At 50.3% G+C, this 13,790-nt stretch overlaps 1 protein-coding gene and 1 pseudogene across 6 annotated transcripts in view; one reads left to right on the top strand and one right to left on the bottom strand.

Annotated features, from left to right (window-relative positions):
• VWF (von Willebrand factor) overlaps positions 1 to 13,790 on the top strand; it is a 184,290-nt gene that overhangs the window by 30,403 nt on the left and 140,097 nt on the right. For all 6 annotated transcript variants that reach the window (XM_005569887.5, XM_065523605.2, XM_015430272.4 and 3 more), the window contains one exon: positions 2,770 to 2,894. In XM_005569887.5, the coding sequence (XP_005569944.3) occupies positions 2,770 to 2,894 (125 nt within the window). The remainder of the gene's footprint in view (positions 1 to 2,769; positions 2,895 to 13,790) is intronic.
• Positions 3,202 to 3,612, bottom strand: LOC107126631 (large ribosomal subunit protein eL31-like; annotated as a pseudogene).

The following is a 13,790-nucleotide window of genomic DNA, read 5'->3' as shown; positions in this document are numbered from 1 at the left end:
TGTAGTGGCAAGTATTTCAGTGTGTTCTAATCTGTCAAATTACTAGAAATGGAAGTCTCAGCCTTGAATATCTTTCATATTCCCAGGCTTTAAAGTTGAAAAACTGAAAATGGGGTCTATGCTGCGTTGGTGTTCGTTGGTAAAAATTCAGGACTCTGGTGATATTTCAGAAACCATCCTCAAAGGATTGGGGGTGTAGTTGTCTTTGGTTGTTAAAGACTCAATATTTGTCCCCAAATAGTTAACTTTGCTTCTTGACTTCTAGGAATCTGCTCAGCTTGGTTTTTACTCCAGCTCTGAGTTTTCTCTAAGCAAGAATATTTGTAATTCCATCTCTTGGACAGCCTATGTCTCATTTTGGATCTAGCCTATAAAATTTCACTTCATAGACGGTCAGGGCTAAAAACGACCCTAGAAGTCATCTAGTCTCTTTATTTGCATGTCAGGAATTAGGATCAACCCAGATCACACAGGGTCATAGAAGGGCTTTGCTCAGGCAACAACATGAAGCCTCCTCTATGTCTCTTCCTTAATGTGGTTTATTAGAAAGTGTCAAAACCTGTGTGATATGGAATGACTGAGTACCCAGAGAGTACCTATCACAATGTCACACAGTCAACATGCCACAAATTTAAGTTCTCTTGCCTTTGGCTTCTCCCATATATCAGTTTCCTGTGGCTACCAACACGTTACGACAAACTCGATGGCTTGAAACAACTGAAATTTATTCTCTCATGGTGCTAGAGCTCAGAAGTTTGCAATCAAGGTGTCGGGAGGGCCAAAGCTCCCTCCAAAAGCTCTTGGGAAGCATCTCTTCCTAACCTTCCACCATCTGCAGTCATACCTGACTTAGAGCTACATCATTCCAGTCTCTGCCTCTGTCTTCACATTGCTTTCTCCTGTGTGTGTGTCTTCGCCCGTCTCCCTCTACCCATGTCTTTTTTTTGAGCTGGAGTCTTGCTCTGTCACCAGGCTGGAGTGCAGTGGCGCATTCTCGGCTCGCTGTAGTCTCTGCCTCCCAGGTTCAAGCAATTTTCCTGCCTCAGCCTCCTTAGGAGCTGGGATTACAAGCACGTGCCGCCATGCCTGGCTACTTTTTCTGTATTTTTAGTAGAGATGGGGTTTCACCATGTTGGCCAGGATGGTCTTGATCTCATGACCTTGTGATCCACCCTCCTTGGCCTCCCAAAGTGTTGGATTACAGGTGTCAGCCACTGTGCCCAGCCTCTACCCATCTTGTATAAGGATACAGATAATTGCATTTAGGCTCACCCAACTAATCCAACAGAAGTTCTTCCTCTCAAGATCCCTAACTTAAGCATACCTTTTGCCATATGAGATAGTATTTACATGCTCCAGGGATTAGGAAGTGAATATATCTTTGGTGGTTGGGGGGAACTTTTTCTGCCTATCAAACCCCTACATACCAACTGACTATACTCTAAGGTCTCATTTATATTTTCCTCCCCCAGGGACAGTTTATTTACTATTTGCAAATGCATTACTTGACCTTGAGACATACTTCACTCTTTCAGGCTTGGCTATGCAAAAAACTCATCCCAATACTGCAAAGGTAGTAGTCTCATACTGCCTTTGTAATACGGAGTAGGCAATTACTTTGCACCAGGCCATGTAGGTCCATGAGGCCCTCAGTCTTTTGTGAGTAGCTGACAGTAGCATGAGCACTATAAGTACTAAAGCACAGATGCTGTGAGAGCGTGGAGTATGCAGTGAATTGGGGACTGGGCTTAGGTTCCGTGTCATATTCTTACCTTCATTCTGCAAAAATATTTTGAGCATTCATAATCCACTATAAGAATTTAGAGATGAGAGACACAGCCATACCCTTCAGTAAGGAGCTCACAGTTGAATGGGGATGAATATGAGCAAAAAGAACACAAACCAAAGGTGATGAATGTTTTGGTAGAGGGATGCCCAGGGTGCCATGGGGCACAGAGGAGGGACACCCACACAGGCTGGGGTGAGACATGGGAGTGGAGCTGTTCAGAAATGCTCCCTGGAGGCAGTGGTTCTTGAGCTGCATCTTGAGGAAGGGAGATAGTTAAGGCAATAATGGGGAGGAGAGCATTCCACATGGAGGGAGAAAGGCGCATGAAGGCATGGAGAAGTGACAGGGAAAGGACATCTCAGCATCTTTCACTTCATCTCCCTCATTGTAATTATATCCCTCTCTCCTTCCCTCCATCCATTTCTCCCTCCATCCCTCCATCCCTCTATCCCTCTTCAGTCTCCAAGCGTCTGCTGAGCTCTGACGCCCATGCCCTGTGGTGTTAGGCTGAGCACTGTATGCATGCTTATTGTTTAATACAAGTTTGATTCAGCTAAAAACAGACCTAGAGCCTGGTGTGGTGGCCCACACCTGCATTCTCAGCTACTGGAGAGGCTGATGCGGGAGGATCATTTCAGCCCAGGGCTTCTGGGCTGTAGAGCCCTATACTGATCCAGGTGCCCACACTATGCTTAGCGTCAAAATAGGGTCTCCTGGGGAGCGGGGGACAACTGAGTTACCTGAGGAGGGGTGAACCAGCCAGGCCGGAGATGGGTCAGGTCACTACTGTGCTGCTCAGTAGTGGGACTGCACTTGCCAATAGTCACTGCACTCCAACCTGGGAGACGTAGCCAGACCCTGTCTTTTTATACAAAATGAAAGCAAAAAACACAAAGCCACCAGGAATCCTAGAGTTTTCACTCAGAAGTTCTGGGACAGGCATAACTGAAGTGTTATTTTCCTGAAATTTTCCTCCACAGGGACCGTGACCTCAGACCCCTATGACTTTGCCAACTCATGGGCTCTGAGCAGTGGAGAACAGTGGTGTGAACGGGCATCTCCTCCCAGCAGCTCGTGCAACATCTCCTCTGGGGAAGTGCAGAAGGTGGGTGTCGCCTGGCCTGGGTGCATCTGGATGGTGTGTGATTTCTGGATCTAAAAGACAGAAGGACTCAGTCTCATATCCTTCCATCTGGGGGAGGAATGGACTTACACAGGGTCCTTTCCTCCAAAACTAACTGTGGCTAGAGTTTGGTTAACTCTAATTCGAATACATCTCTGGGCCTGGAGCTCTAAAAATGGGACTGGGCTAATGACTTGGTGTAGTGTCTCAGTCCATTTGTGCTGCTCTAACAAATGCCTGAGACTGGGTATTTTTTTTTCAATTTTATAACTTTATTTGATGTATTTGATCAGCGATTAGTTCTCATCCACATTGACTGTCTGTAGATTTTTGAAAGTGGTAACAGGTACATAGGTAACCAAAGTATAGAGCTTATATTTGGTGAATCTTCATCCCCATTACGTTTTCTGGACAGCCGCACACCGATTCGGTATGGGACATTCCTTATTCCTTTGGCCCAGACAGCTTTGTTGAGCCTGGTATCAATGCGCACATCTGGAGTTCCCATCTCCTTCATGGCAAATTTCCGAATCTGAGTGCCCTAGGGGCACGCTTCTTGAAGCCCACTCCATGGATGCGCTTGTGAATGTTGATGGTGTATTCTCAGGTCACCACCTCGTTGATGGCAGAATGGCCCTTTTTCTTCTCGCCACCCTTCTTTGCGGGAGCCATTCTGCCGGGTCCAAGCTGGAAAGGAAGCGAGACTGGGTAATTTTAGGGAACAGAAATTATCTTCTATAGTTCTGGAGGCTGGGCAGCCTGAGAGCAAGGTACCAGCATTCAGTGTCTTGCAAGGACCTTCTTGCTGTGACCTGAAGCTGGGTGCTGTGGCTCAGTCTTGTAATCCCAGCACTTTGGGAGGCCAAGGTAGGTGGATCACGAGGTCGGGAGATCGAGACCATCCGGGCGCCTGTAGTCCCAGCTACTCGGGAGGCTGAGGCAGTAGAATGGTGTGAACCGGGGAGGCGGAGCATGCAGTGAGCACCCCAGCCTGGGCAACAAAGCGAGACTGTCTCAAACAACAAAAAAAATTAGCCGGACATGGTGGCATGTGCCTGTAATCCCAGCTACTTTAGAAGGCTGAGGCAGGAGAATTGCTTGAACCTCAGTGGCGGAGGTTACAGTGAACTGAGATCATACCACTGCAGTACAGCCTGGGTGACAAAGACTCCATCTCAATTAAAAAAAAACACTGAAGTGCTCTCATCAACCTCTTTTATCAGAGCACTAATTCATTCAGGAAGGCAGAGCCCTCAGGACTTAAATCACTTCCCCAAAGCCTCCTCCACCTTTTCATAACATCACTTTGGAGTTTAGGTTCCACACATGGATTTTGGAGGGACATATGCAGTTGAACCATAGCAATAAGTAACTATGCTTTTCTGTTTTAGACTCCAGTGCCCTCTCTTGTCCCCAAATATCTCCATCAGTCTCGCTCTGTTGCCCAGGCTGGAGTGCAGTGGTGTGATCTCGCCTCACTGCAAGTTCGCCTCCCGGGTTCATGCCATTCTCCTGCCTCAGCCTCCCTAGTAGCTGGGACTACAGGCGCCCACCACCACACCCAACTAATTTTTTTGTATTTTTAGTAGAGACGGGATTTCACCATGTTAGCCAGGATGGTCTCCATCTCCTGACCTCGTGATCCGCCCGCCTCGGCCTCCCAAAGTGCTAGGATTACTGGCGTGAGCCACTGCGCCCGGCCAAAAGCCACTTCTTTCTTAAGTGGCTGTTGTAAACTTGAAATAGGAGGGAAAGCCTCCTCTCATATCAGATCAGCTGGAAGGAAAACTACTTCACGGTTGCAGACACTGAAGGGAGTCTGAGCGAGAGGCTGTGCCTGAAGCAACACGGCTTGGATGGCAGGATGGCTTCCTGAGGCTGCTGTAACAAATTATCTCATACTTAATGGCTTGAAACAATAGGCATTTATTTTCTCCCAGTTCTGGAGGCTAGAGGTCCAAATTTAGTTTCCCTGGGCTGAGATCAAGGTGTTGGCTGACTTTGCTCCTTCCAGAGGCTCTAGGGGAGAATCTGTTCCTTCCCCCAGTGTTGGGTGGTAGTGGCATTCGTCTTGGGGCTCATGACTTCAATCTCTGCCTCTGTGGTCACATGGCCTTGTCTCCTGTGTGTGCTAATGCCTGGCAAGGCTGGGAGGACTACCCCACCCCTTCCGCAGGGCCCTATTGCCACTTACAAGGTAGCACTGCAGCAGCTCTTTCTGCATCAGGGTTGCTGTTCATGATCTCACTCGCCAGGACCTCACACTGGAGAGAAGGGGTAGGTGGGGAGGGCTGGCCAGGACCACACTCTGCCTTCACCTGCCACAGGTGAAGATGGTCTTTGTGCCTCCCTGTGTGCGTGTTTGGGGCAAGAATGCCTTACGTGGGGCAAGACCTCACTCAATGGATAATTCCCTTCCCACTGTGGATCAGGCTGCCTTGGGCTGGGGGAGGTGGGTGCAGCTGTGAAGCTGAACCGCTGTGGGGAACAGGGGTTGCCCTTTTGGGATTGTGCTCAGAGACTCGTCATCTGAGGAGCAAGGTTCCTTGGTGGTGCGTGAGTCAGGCTCCCCGGGAGGGATGTTTGTATGCAGGGGGTTTACTGGGGAGAGGGGCTCGAGCAGCCTTGGTAAGGAAGTGAGAGAAGCAGAGGGAGAAGTTGAACTCCATGTGATAGCATTGATAGAGCTTCAGCGGGGCCTCAGCTGATCCTTCAGGGAGCTGCAGTGGCCCCTGTTGGTCATTGGATGTGGGCTGCCCTGGGTAAGGAGGTGGAACTCCCTTGGACTGAGGGCCATTCCTGAGGAATGCCTCAGTGGTGAGCCCTTGGCAGCCAACACTGGGCAGCTAGTGGATGAGTCCTCAGGCTCTGAATGGGCACCTACACTGTGCCCCGACATGCTCTATAAAGTTGCTGTACTTGACAGCACCACCTCCCTGCCCTCATCCAGAGAGCAACCACACTGTCCAAAATGTCAACTGAAGAATCACAAGGTTCATAAACTTAGGAGAGGAAGGCTTTTCTTAAGAGTTGCGGCCTTGCAGGCTGCCTATCCTGCAGGCTGGGAAGTGTAGCCTCTGATAGAAACTGAAAGCAGGCACTTCAAGGGAGAAAAGGGTGGAACAGAAGCTTATTCCAAAAGGGTTGACTCAGTATACGTATTTAACAGGTTATAGGAGGAGCTATGAATATTCATAATGGGAGGAGGCATTTGCATATACAGTAAGCAAATATACATGTTACATATGTCCCATGTTCACTTTGGGATGGAGACTTAACATTTAAATGTATTAAAATTAGTCTCTAGGTCAAAAGGTGAAATGGAGGACACAGGCATCTTGCACACAGCCTCTAAATCAGCCAGAACCATTCCGTGGTTGGTGGTCTCTTACCAGGAAGGAATGCTTGTCACTACACACACACACACCCCCCTCCCCACACACACCCCCCTCCCCACACACACCCCCCTCCCCACACACACCCCCCTCCCCACACACACCCCCCTCCCCACACACACCCCCCTCCCCACACACACCCCCCTCCCCACACACACCCCCCTCCCCACACACACCCCCCTCCCCACACACACCCCCCTCCCCACACACGCCCCCCTCCCCACACACGCCCCCCTCCCCACACACGCCCCCCTCCCCACACACGCCCCCCTCCCCACACACGCCCCCCTCCCCACACACGCCCCCCTCCCCACACACGCCCCCCTCCCCACACACGCCCCCCTCCCCACACACGCCCCCCTCCCCACACACGCCCCCCTCCCCACACACGCCCCCCTCCCCACACACGCCCCCCTCCCCACACACACGCACCCCTCCACACACGCACCCCTCCACACACACACGCACCCCTCCACACACGCACCCCTCCACACACACACGCACCCCTCCACACACACACGCCCCCCTCCACACACACACGCCCCCCTCCACACACACACGCCCCCCTCCACACACACACGCCCCCCTCCACACACACACGCCCCCCTCCACACACACACACACGCCCCCCTCCACACACACACACACGCCCCCCTCCACACACACACACGCCCCCCTCCACACACACACACACGCCCCCCTCCACACACACACACACGCCCCCCTCCACACACACACACACGCCCCCCTCCACACACACACACACGCCCCCCTCCACACACACACACACGCCCCCCTCCACACACACACACACGCCCCCCTCCACACACACACACACGCCCCCCTCCACACACACACACACGCCCCCCTCCACACACACACACACGCCCCCCTCCACACACACACACACGCCCCCCTCCACACACACACACACGCCCCCCTCCACACACACACACACGCCCCCCTCCACACACACACACACGCCCCCCTCCACACACACACACACGCCCCCCTCCACACACACACACACGCCCCCCTCCACACACACACACACGCCCCCCTCCACACACACACACACGCCCCCCTCCACACACACACCCAGACACAGATTAGCTGGTGTAGTGGTGCACTAGTAATCCCAGGTAATGGGAGGGCTGAGGGGGAAGACAGCTTGAACCTGGGAGGCGGAAGCTGCAGTGAGTTGACACTGCACCACTATACTCCAGCCTGGGTGAAAACATGAGACTCTGTCTCAAAAGAAAAAAAATAACCCGCAAAAAGGGAGGGGAGTCCCTGCTGGGTTGGTTCTGTTTAACTCTTAGGAAAGAAAGTCTAATGGCAGTTAATGAGGGAGAGTGTATAAGGAGGGGGGTGCTCAACCTCCCATCCTATCATGGCCAGGAACTCAGTTTTAACATTTCTCTGGGGTCCCTTTGGCAGTCTGTTTAGTTGGTAGGGGGGCTTAGGATTTTATTTTTCTCAAAACCTACAACCATGCACAAAGAGGGTGACCCCTGCCTATACCCAGGACCACGGTCATGATAGACTCGACAGGCCACAGTTGGCTTTGGGCACAGGCAGCTCTGCAGAGCGTGAGTACATGCTGCAGTCACCCGAGTGCACAGCCCCTCAGCAGGGCGGCAGGGCAGGTGCTCCGTGATTTTGTTCATTTGATGAGAAAACAAAGCCATAGGAGGTTAAGTAGCTGACCAAAGTCACCAACTAGTGAGGTGCAGAGCCAGGATTCACGCCCTGCCTGACGCCGTCCCTTTCCTGTTCTGGTCACATGGGTTCAGGTTACTCAAGTTACTTTTACCAGTGGGCCCTTGTGTTTCTCTTGGGGAGCTGGGCTCTGCAGGTTCTTAAGGTTTCTTTAGGTTCTAAAACCCTTTATTAGCCTGGTATGGTGGCTTATACCTGTAGACCCGGCTACTCAGGAGGCTGAGGCAGGAGGATCACTTGAGCCCGGGAGGTGGAGACTGCAGTGAGCTAAGATTGCACCACTGCACTACAGCCTGGGCATTAGAGTGAGACCCTGTCTGTAACACAAAACCAAAACCAAAAAACAAAACTTTCATTATGTATTTCTGTGGATTGGGCTAGAGAGAGGAGAGTATATAATAGGTCTTAATAAATATTGGATGGGTGGATGAATGGAAATTGTTGGTGGTATTTATGTAGGGATTGTGACCTCCACAATAACCCAGACTCCTTGTTAGAAATCTGATTTATCTAAGTAAATACACAAGTAGAGAAACCCAGCCCTCTCCTATTCCAGAAACAAAACACACCCACATCACCTTCCTCCCTCCCTACCTGTTCCCACCTCCCATGGTAACATGAGAAAGCTTCATTTTAGCTGGTTATTCATTCAGTGAATTTTCATCTTCATGGAACAATTTGACCTCTGACCAAGGAGTATGTCAGACCCAGAAAAATACTGAGTTGATACTAAATTCAGCTGCCTAAATTGTGAACAATCTTATAAACAAGTACATTCCAAAATGTACCAGGTGTTTGTTGTTTCCCTTGGACTTTGGTGGTGCTAGGTCCTCTGATTAGTCCATCAAAGTCTGCATCACCTGGATCCTAGCCCAGTAGCAGCACTAACAAAGGCGGACTGAGTTCTAGCACGTGAGGGGAGGGTGCTGTCTCGTGGAAGGGAGGAGTTTCCTCCTCTTTCCAGTAAAAGTTCTGAACCATACCCTTGATAGCCCTTTGAGTTTCTCTCACCCTGGGCTTCGGCGTGGCATGGTGCTAAGGGTGTGGGTTTGAGTCAGCTCACTTACTGGCTTTGTGAATCTGGGCGGGACATGTGCGTTTGTAGAGCCTCAGTTTCCACATTTGTAAAACAGAAATAGTACCTGCTGGGTCATTGAAAAGGTAAGAGAGGGATTATGCGTATAGAGTTTAGCCCAGTGGGTCTCAACTGTTATGAGCCATGAGGAGGAGGAGGAGGAGTTAACTGGCTCCCCATCTTCTCCTGCTGTCCTGTGTTTTCCACCAGAGTGCCCCTGCCTTGAGAGTAGGAGCCGGTAGAAGCAGGCCAAGCACACACCGGGCTTTAAGCACAAGCTTCAACCTTCATTCTTTTTCTCCTTCCCCCTCCCAACTGTAACCAATTCCTTTTGGGGAGCTGAGCGCAGCTTGAGGTTAGAAGGGGAAAGCAGGGTGCCCAGACATCTCCACACATCCAAGTGGGTTGTGGAGAAAGTGACAGGAACCGGCCTGCCTTCTAGAGCTGCTTGTGAAACCTGATGGATTTAAAATTGAGTGGAGGTACTGTGTAAGAGAGGACGGATTTTCGTAATTTCTTTTTTTTCTCAAATGTAGAGTTGTGCTGTTGGTGGGTCACCCTCGGCTGCCCTTTAGTGTTCTCCAGGCAGGGGTGAGATGAAGGGGGGGGAGGTGGTGGATGCCTCAGCTGGTGAGGTGGGGTCAGGGTGGCCGTGGAGGTACCTCTAACACTGAAACATGCCTTCAGGGATTTATTATTTTTGGTTTCATTTGATTTTGCAAACATAGCCCAGTGCAAATCCAAAGGAATTACCTCATTTATCCATACTGAGTGGGAGGTAAAGCCAGGCTTCTCAAGTGGAGAACCTGATCCTGAGGTCGGGTTGAGGAGGGAGACTGGGAGGTTTGTCTCCTGGAGACAAAGGGGAGGGAGAATCAAGAGAAGCCTTGTTTGTCTCCCGGGACACCTTTTTGAGGCTCCAGCTGTGCCCTAGCTACTTGCTTTGTCTCCTGGGTACATTAAAGTCCTTACTAACCAGTGTTCTGGGAACAGCTGAAAAAACTGGGTACCAGGTTCATAGTGCTGGGCTGCGGCCGCAAACACATGAGACCTCTCAGAGGCACAAGCTCCTCCCAGCTCAGAACTACCAGGTTCAGGTTGTTTACCTGAGAAGAGAGGACTGCTTTGTCCTCAGCCAATCAGATAGTGTTTGCCCACAACCGAGGCTTTTTCATTGGCTCAGAGGCACAATGACTCGTCTCCCAGGAGGTGATTAATGTGGTCTTTTGAGTTGTTCACAGCCTGTGTAGTCCTATGGGGCCCCCAGGTTCAGAAGTCCGGTCTGGTAAATACCACATCATTTATGAGTGTCTGCTGTTGTGGCTCCAAGGGCCATTCGGGGTGGCAGTGTTTTGTCGGGGAGTTCACACTGACCTTGGAACTTTCCTTGAGAGCCTCCAGAATCTACTCCCCAATCCTCTGGTGCTGTCTGTCTGTAGGGCATAGCAAGGAGTCAGCTCATTCTGAGAGCCAGGTCATATTACTTATTAGTTATACCTAGGGAACGAACGTTTCCTTGTTACGCCAACAAAACCCAATGCCTGTGTCCGTTGGAACTGATAATGGCCTTGTTTGATTGCATGCAAATTTGCAGTTTTTTTGGCTTTTCAAACTGAAGGGGGGATGGTTGGAGTCTGGAGCCCCAAGCTATGAACATTCAGATAATTGATGTTCATTTGCAGGTAACTATCACAAAGTGTACATTTGAGAAAGACCCTTAGATCAGTTTTAAAAAAATTAGGTCAGTCGGGGGGAATGCTAGCAATGACTGAACCTTACAAAGGGATCTTGGCTTTATCCTATAGTCCTGTCTGCAACAGGAAGCCTGAGGCTCCGGGGGGCTGGGCTTGGGCTGCATCTAGCTCATACCATGCTTTTGCTAATCAGAAAAAGGCACCCCTTTCTCTTTTTTTTTTTTTTTTTTTTTTTGAGACGGAGTCTCGCTCTGTTGCCCAGGCTGGAGTGCAGTGGTGCAATCTTGGCTCACTGCAAGCTCTGCCTCCCGGGTTCATGCCATTCTCCTGCCTTAGTCTCCTGAGTAGCTGGGACTACAGGCACCTGCCACTACGTCTGGCTAATTTTTTGTATTTTTAGTAGAGATGGGATTTAACCGTGTTAGCCAGGATGTTCTCAATCTCCTGACCTCGTGATTCACCTGCCTCAGCCTCCCAAAGTGCTGGGATTACAGGCGTGAGCCACTGTGCCCCGTCAAAGGCACCCCTTAAGAAACTTAACCACTACCTGCCGGGAAGCGGCCTAAGACAAACATAACTGAACATATAATGTACATGTATATACATGTACAATGTCCACCATATGAACAGCCACTTGGTGTGTTGCCACTGTGTGGACTCTGGCTCGCATCGTGACACGTGATGGTGTTGGCCTGGCTTCCTCAGGGAGGCACGGTCACTGTGACCATCGTCTCCTCGCTCAGGATCACCTCTGCAAGACGATCAGTCTCTATTGAGAAACTGGTGCACCAGTTATCACTCTTATCTACCAGTGGTGAATCATTCATCGGCAGCATCAACCTCTGACAGCTGTCTGAAGTGGAAGAAATTTCTTTTCATCAATGTTAGGAATCTTAGGCTCATAAAAACTTAGAGTTGGTTGAGAGTCTAGCAGATATCCATTCAACCCCCTACCTGCTGCATGAATGCTCTCCACAAACTATGCCTGGGTAGACAGGTTATGCTGTGACCTTGACTTTTAAGAGTTAAGTCTTGGCCGGGTGCGGTGGCTCATGCCTGTAATCCCAGCACTTTGGGAGGCCGAGGCGAGCAGATCACGATGTCAGGAGGCCAAGACCATCCTGGCTAACATGGTGAAACCCTGTCTCTACTAAAAAAAAAAAAAAAAAAAAAAAAAAAAAGCTGGGCATGGTGGCGGGTGCCTGTAGTCCCAGCTTCTCAGGAGGCTGAGGCAGGAGAATGGCGTGAACCCGGGAGGCGGAGCTTGCAGTGAGCCGAGATCGCACCACTGCACTCCAGCCTGGGCGACAGAGCGAGACTCTGTCTCAAAAAAAAAAAAAAATTTGTAAGTCTTTGAGACACCGTTGTGGGTGCTAACCAGCCATCTTGCAGACCTCAGCCCTAGGTGGCCTTCCTTGACTCCCTGGTAAATTCCTTCTTTCATTGTATGCCCATTTGAAGCTAAAGCCCTGTCCTTCCGTGTCCCTAAACACTGGAGAAGCAGGTGCTTTTGGTCTGGTTTCTCCTGGTCTGGCTTAGCTCACATCAGTTGCAGTCCTGTCAGTCACTGAATAGCCTCAGATTTACTGTTTTCCACTGGTCTCTGAATTTGGTGTTCATTGGGTGAACACAAGCCTTATTTTCTTTGAGACCATTCGTGTCTTCACATTCTCTCGCTTCCTCCATTATCTAGTAGAACTCTTTCCCCTCCTCTGAAACAGCATGCGGGTCACCTGTAATTCCTCTTCCTCCCAGGAAATCACCTGTCCTGCTTGAGCTAACATTTTAAACAGTCATGTTGACTTTGAATGATCGCAACATGCCTCCTCAATAGCCCAAAGAGGCGCAGAAAATAACCATTCTGTTAGAGACAAAGCAATTCACTCTTCATGTTCTCATTAAATATTGCCCACGCCTTTTATTCGCAAAGGACCTACCAGCCCTTTCTGCTCTTTCTCCTCATGGTGACGCTGAAAGGGAAATTCACAGGCATGGAGGGAGGCGATGTAAGCCTAGCGGACTTGGGTCTCACTGTCTAGGCCCACTTCTGCCTTCTCTCCTCCTCCTTGCCTCTTCCTTTCACTTAATTGGCAGTTTTGGTCTGGAATGGACTTGGAGACTGGGAACAATTTTGTTCCATTTGTTTGGTTGGTAGCATAGTTGTGATTCATGGAGTCCAGTTGTCAGGGGAGAGCCTGGCCCAGAGAAGGTCAGTAGATCTCAAGGAAGGACCCTTGGAACGTAGGATCCCGGAGAAGTTAGCTGTTGCCGGGCGCGGTGGCTCACGCCTGTAATCCTAGCACTTTGGGAGGCTGAGGCGGGCGGATCACAAGGTCAGGAGATCGAGACCACGGTGAAACCCCGTCTCTACTAAAAAAAAAAAAAAAAAATACAAAAAATTAGCCGGGCGCGGTTGTGGGCGCCTGTAGTCCCAGCTACTCGGGAGGCTGAGGCAGGAGAATGGCGTGAACCCGGGAGGCGGAGCTTGCAGTGAGCCGAGATCGCGCCACTGCACTCCAGCCTGGGCAACAGAGCGAGACTCTGTCTCAAAAAAAAAAAAAAAAAAAAAAAAAGTTAGCTGTCATGATAGTCCTGGTTTTACAGATGTGGTGCCCACCCACTACGCCCCAGTGACACTGAGCTCAGAGCTGCGGTTTGCAGTAAGTACACATGTATCTTTCTGTTTTGATGAGAACTGTGTCTCAAGTCTCTCTTTTGAGTCATTGATAGGCTTGAGGAATAAGGACTTATTTCAGGTGCTTTACTGAGGTCCCAGGGGGCAGTCCCTGGTTTGGCCCAATTCTCTGCATGTCCTCGTGTGAGTGACTTTCCTACTCTGCCTCTCAGTCTTCCCTCTCTAAGGTAAACAGAGCTCCATGGAACCCCCACACGGATAGGTACCCTTTCTTTACAGCAGATTCGCTCACCTGAGAGCAGGGATTCAGTGGTTGTGCTGAAACAGTGGTCACCTTGGCCATTGTTCCCTTGGGGG

Source organism: Macaca fascicularis, chromosome 11 (assembly GCF_037993035.2).
Source record: "Macaca fascicularis isolate 582-1 chromosome 11, T2T-MFA8v1.1".
Lineage (NCBI taxonomy): Eukaryota > Metazoa > Chordata > Mammalia > Primates > Cercopithecidae > Macaca > Macaca fascicularis.
Note: the sequence above shows the minus strand (reverse complement) of the source record. Positions and strands in the feature narration are given on the sequence as shown.